Source organism: Hypomesus nipponensis, chromosome 25 (assembly GCF_054491055.1).
Source record: "Hypomesus nipponensis isolate SF chromosome 25, ASM5449105v1, whole genome shotgun sequence".
Taxonomy (NCBI): domain Eukaryota; kingdom Metazoa; phylum Chordata; class Actinopteri; order Osmeriformes; family Osmeridae; genus Hypomesus; species Hypomesus nipponensis.
The window spans coordinates 3,400,001-3,405,933 of NC_140385.1; the positions used below are offsets into that span (position 1 = coordinate 3,400,001).

The 5,933-nt window shown below is 46.1% G+C and overlaps 1 protein-coding gene and 1 long non-coding RNA gene across 2 annotated transcripts in view; one reads left to right on the plus strand and one right to left on the minus strand.

Moving 5' to 3' along the window:
* The window catches only part of irs4b (insulin receptor substrate 4b), a 10,954-nt gene extending 7,923 nt beyond the window's left edge, over positions 1 to 3,031 (plus strand). Inside the window, 1 exon segment of the mRNA XM_084691364.1 lies at positions 930 to 3,031. Within this exon segment, the coding sequence (XP_084547490.1) occupies positions 930 to 934 (5 nt within the window). The 3' untranslated portion in view covers positions 935 to 3,031.
* A 204-nt stretch (positions 3,032 to 3,235) lies between these two features.
* Positions 3,236 to 4,750, minus strand: LOC146221803 (uncharacterized). Its single transcript, XR_014746732.1, has 2 exons — positions 4,520 to 4,750; positions 3,236 to 3,338 (listed from the first exon to the last, which is right to left on the minus strand). It is a non-coding gene; the product is annotated as an uncharacterized LOC146221803 (long non-coding RNA).
* Positions 4,751 to 5,933: the final 1,183 nt, after the last annotated feature.

The following is a 5,933-nucleotide window of genomic DNA, read 5'->3' on the forward strand; positions in this document are numbered from 1 at the left end:
CGTGTGTTCCTGGATCTAGTGGTTTTGTCGCGGTGTCTTTTGGGTTTGTTTTGATTTGTCGTTGGTCTCAGTGGGTCCCGACGATGATTGGCCGACTGGAGTGATGTCGCGTCTGTGATTCTGGAACACATGCTGTAATATCTTTGCTCTCAGAATCAGAATCTCTCTCGGAAACAAGCCGGCAAGGGTCTGGCTTATGGCAATATTGCAAGATGTCTGTCTGACTTCTATCTCAAAAGTGTGGTGTATGTGTGTGAGAGTGGTGTGTGTGTGCGTGTGTGAACGAGGTCAGATGAGGCTGCAGGGATGGTGTCCATAGAAAGTTGTTCTACCGGATCTCTCTCCCTCCCACTCTCTCTCTGTCTCACTATGTCTGTCTCTGTCTCTCTGTCCCCCTCTCTACCATCTCCCTCCATAACAAACAGCCAAGTGTGTGCGTGTGTGTGTGTGTGTGTGTGTCTGGCCGGTGTAAGCCCACCCAGCCTCTCTCTAAGCAGGGCCATTGTGATGTTTGGACTATTGTGGTGTTGAACAAAACGCTGCTCTGCTCTCCATGGGCCTGGGTTAGTCTCACTCGCCATCACAGCCCAACCATTAGGAGAGATAGAGAGAGAGAGAGAGAGAGTTTGTGTGTTGTGTGTGTGTGTGTGTGTGTGTGTGTGTGTGTGTGTGTGAGTGAGTGAGTGTAGATAAGGGGGAGAGGGTGCATGTGTTTGTGTGGGATTCATGTTTGTACCTGTGTGTGTGTGGGTGTGGAGGGGGAAGGGGTGGGCTACAGGTGGGTGACTGGGTCTATGGAGGCCTCAGGGACACAAACAAACACAAACGCATGGATATAAATGCCCACAAGAATGCTAATCTCTCTCTCTCTCTCTCTCTCTCCTTTCTCTCTCTCTCTCCTTTCTCTCTCTCCTTTCTCTCTCTCTCAGACTAGATGGATAGAGAACACTCTCTCCTGAGCCACCATGTGCTTGTGATCATCGGCCCCTCCCACCTATGATGTCGTCGTTCCCCTCTCCCCCCCCCCCCCCCATGTCTGGGAGCCACGCCCCTCTAAACCCCGACAGCAGCAACAGGAACATTGCCACGACAAGAGGCAAAGGAGTCAACACTGGTGTTCTATGTTGTTCTATTGGACTCATTTTCAACTTTTTGGCGGTTCAAAGAAATATAAACATATATTTTTTTTGTTTTGTTTCCTTCTCTTGTGAGCTGATTGAGTCTTTGGCTCGGTAGCAAAACGAGACTTTTAACACAGCAGCGACTGAGCCACGTCAAGCTGCCACGTCATTGGCCGGAGATGCCCCGGCGCTCTGATGTGATTGGCTGACGGGCAGGAAGCACACGTTGAATCTGAACATTGAGCCAAAACGATACATCCAACTTTACGATGCTGTACGGTACACACATGCAACAATGAGGCTAACCGGAGGCTAGTTTCCCATAGGGTTTCACTAGCATTAGCTCTGCTAGCCTCCAGCCTGGTTGCTAACAAGGTCCTGTTTTACTTTGCCACTGTGGGTTTGGTTTTCCCAGTTACATTTCACTGTTTACATGATGCTTTAGTGTTTGGATTGTTTTTATTTGGGTTTAGATGGTGCTGGTCAGCATACAAGACAGAACTTACGGTACCTTTTTTTTTTCTTCTCTAGAATGGTGTGAATTACAGTTCTGGTAAAGTGTGTGTGACACACACACACACACACAGAATGGCTGCTTTAGTCCCTGTTAACAATTTGTAATGACTCCCTCAGTCGCCACCACCTGGATCACTCTCACAAGTCCACACATACAGCCGTGCACACACACCTGTAACCCAGGCAGGATGGCTTCACGGGCTCTGGGACCCCCAAGGACTGGAAATGCCCCCCCCCCCTCCCTTCTTTCCTTCCTTCATATAAATTCAAATAACTGTCACCAATGAATCAACGAAGCCAGTTAGGTCGTCTCTCATCACGGCACATCATCTGCCTATGTGACCGATCTGATTGATCACCTGTGAATTACCTATATATTGATTCCATCTAGGGATTAACCTCTTTTGATTTACCTGTAAAGGAAAGTGGAGACATAATTGCTAATATTCACACGCACACCAAGGACTTCAAAGGTACTGCATCAATATGCAACAACACTTTTTTTTTTATTTTATTTTTTTTATCTAGTTTACAGAGGAAAAAAATAATATTTTTTGGTGTTGAAGTTTTGATTGAACTTGAGAGGAGAGTTTCTTTTGTTCATCTTGTTTTTCAGAAAAAGAAAAAGACTCACCGGTAAAGGGGAGAGGGGAGAACTGCTTTTTTGAGCACACATTGTGGAACATTTTGCAGTTTTTGTAAAAACTGAAAATTAAAAACTCTGCCTAATGTTTTGTAACTCTTACATTTTATTTGCTGCTGTGTAGTACAAAAAAAACAATGATTTGGAATGCTGTTGATGGCTACCGTGACTACGACAACAACTAGGTCGACGACGACAACAAGGGTGTTGTCGTTGCCATGGCTACTTGTGTTAAATATATGATTTATTTTTCTTTCCTTTTCAGAATTTGAATGCTGTTGTCAGTAGTTCAACAGATAAAGGAAAGAGTTCAAGAAGTTTTCAAACTTTTGGACGTGTGCAGGCTTGTTCATAACTCTCCTCTGCTGCTGACAGTCTAAATGAGATCAAAATAAAAATGATTGATTAATTACAACAAATAAAAAGATGGGGGGGGAGAAGATATTATTGTAAAAAAAAACAACAAAAAAAAAACAAAAAAAAGCGTTGTTCTTAGTGGAACATCCTCCTGTACATAGAAAGACCCTTATGTTGCTATGGTCTCCATGTTCTAATTGCGTCTTGTGGCGCTTTTCTCTTTTTGTTTCTTGATTTTTTTCCGTTTTTTTTTTTTCTTCCTCTCTTTTCTTCTGGAGGGAAAGGGGGAATGGAAGGCTTTAGCCAAGGGGTTCTCAGCATTTGCAGTGTTTCTATTTATCAGACTATTTTGCTTTCAATAGAGATATTGCAATAAAAATGTGTTCATGTAGTACCATCGTCTCTGCTCTCTTTATTTTGCGCCTGTCTGCCTGTCTGTCTGTCTGTCAGCCTGTCTGCCTGCCTGTCTGCCTGCTTGTGGATATCTGTATGTGCTTGTGTGTGTCCATGTGTGTGTGTACACTGAATGTGTGTGTGTGTGTTTGTGAGTGAACGCACACACACTGAATGTGTGTCGCTGACTCCTGGGCCGTTGTACCTTGTCATACCAGCCTCTGGTTGGATGGTTACTTCTTGGAATTGCCAACAGTGGGACTTCTGGTAAAATCACCACCAGGACATACAGATTAGCACATTCCTCACTGGAGAGAAGGAGAAGGAGGATGAGATTAGCATATTTCTGTGAAGGAATTATCTTATTAACTGAATTGTTTATTTAAATGCCCATCGGCCTTGGGAGTTTTACAGTGTGGCTTGTTTTTAACGCTGGGGGTCGGGGGTCAGGGGGAGTGGGGGGGGGGGTGGTCACATGCTGATTCTAGAACATAGTCCACACTATCTGGCCACTCATTCTTGTTTTTCGTTGATTTACGCTGTCGCCGTGTAAAAGTGGATGGCGTCGTCTGGGAAAGACCTCACACAGCAAACCTGTATAAGCCTTCTCAGAAGAACTTCAATGGTCTGTCTTCACGGATATACGTTGTTATAAAAGCCCGTACTTATGGGTCGGATTAATCCCAGACCACATCTAGCAGTCTAGTGAAGCGTGTGTATTCTGGGCCCTGGGCTGAGTTTAAGCTCCCTCATGTAGCCAAAGTCCGCCGGTGGAGGAGTCATCCTTTGACTGCCCAAACAAGACAAAGTCCAACAGCCATGGATACGGCTGTCAGCTGATCGCGCTTTGATCACAGGGCAATTCAGGGAGAGTTTGATTCGACCGGTGGGTTAGTATTGAGGCCGCGCAAACGAGCTAAGCTTTGGTGAGTTTGATTGGGTTTTTGAGCTGTGCCAAATGAGTGGTGTTTCATAGAAACACTTATCCTGCTCCGAGGGTTGTGGAGGCTCTGTCTCTCCCTCTCTCACTCCCCCCCCTTTCTGTCTCCCCCATCTTCTCTCTATCTCACCCCTCTCCCCCCTTTTCTGTCTCTCTCATCCCCCTCTCTCTCCCTCTCTCTCAGCCCGCATAACCCCTCTCCCTGTCTCACCCCTTTCCCCCCTCTCCCTGTCTCACCCCTTTCCCCCTCTCTCTGTCTCACCCCTTTCCCCCCTCTCCCTGTCTCACCCCTCTCCCTTTCCCCCTCTCTCTGTCTCACCCCTCTCCCTTTCCCCCCTCTCTCTGTCTCACCCCTTACCCTCCCTAACCTCTTGACTTCGAAGCCTGGCCAACTCCTCCTCTCCCTTTCCCCAGGGTCAAGCTCATCAGCTGCATCACCACAACGCACCACTTGTCCCTCCATCTAGCCCTCCCTCCAGTAGACAGACAGAGACTCAGTGGGTTCTGAGGAAGTTTCCATGACAAACTCATACATAGTGAATGACTAACCTCTCCCAGAGAGTGGACCTGGTCAGTAATGATACTCTCCGCTCCGGAGGGAGCTTAACAGGGGGTTTTCCTGGCCTCTCAATCCCAGGAAAAGGTCTCCAACTCTGGGCGAAATGGACTCCCGCTGCCATGCTGACAAGAGGCCTGGAAGTTAGCCGTCGTGTGTGTGTGTGTGTGTGTGTGTGTGTAGAAGCCTGGTGCATCAGAATGTATGCACTTGGAACGAAGGTGTGTCCCACACGCACACGCACACACATGCACACAATGTGTTTTTAACACATTGTTTTGAAACTCGAGTCGCAGCCTGCGCACATTGTGAGGTCAACGGTGCTCGCTTCAGTAACTGAACTCTGCTGATCACATGAGGGTGCTGAAATTCCCCCCGTTAACACCATACCAAGACCCTAAACACACACGCACACACACATACATATACACTTTCAGGTGGACCCGCACAAACACACACACACACACACACTCACATACATATACACTTTCCGGTGGACCCGCACAAACACACACACACACACACACACTCACATGCGGACACAGACGCATGCATCCTCCACACACACTTGGCTCCTAATAAAATTGTGGCTGACATTAGCTACTTAAATGTCTGGTTAAGACATCCCAGCTTTCCAGTGTCACCTACAGACCATCTCCCAGAAACACACACACACACACGCTTAGAATCATAGAATCAGAATCAGAAACGGTTTTAATCTCCATGAAAGTTTGCACAGACAAGGAATTTACTTTAGCAGGAAGGTGCATACATTAAACATATATAGAGACCTCTGCCTTTCAAATCCTAGAGCAGTTGACCTTAATAAGGATGCTTATCTTGTGTGTGTGTCTGCGTGCACCTATTAACTTTGATAATTGACACAGGCTACAGGAAATCAGATCAGGACTTACAATTAAACAGTCTTTGTTTGTTGGCAAACTGTTTACGGCTTATAGCTGATTTATCTGCTATACAATCTGCTCTTGTTTTTGTACATGTAGTTTCACCTGTCTACATGTACATGTATAATATGTGTGTATAAGTACAGAATATTTGTGCATTCAAACATAGATATGTTTGTGTACTGCGTGTAAATCCAAACATTAGGCGTGTCTGCATAAAATGTGTGTACCCGAAAATAAGTGTGTGTATGTGGGTGCAGTACGAGCATGTGCTAATTTACAGCATCATTAGAACACATGTGCATAACATGACTCCCAGAAAACACACTTCCTGACCCCCTTCATGTCCCCTACAATCACTTACATCCTCCTCTGCAACCCTGTCCCCTTCCCAGAAGTCTTTTCATTCTCCGCCCAGTAACTGAGACCACCTTAATAGCTTTCCAATGAGGAATAATCCCAATTAGCACCGGGTCGGCTAAGAAAGGGATCCTTTAGCAGT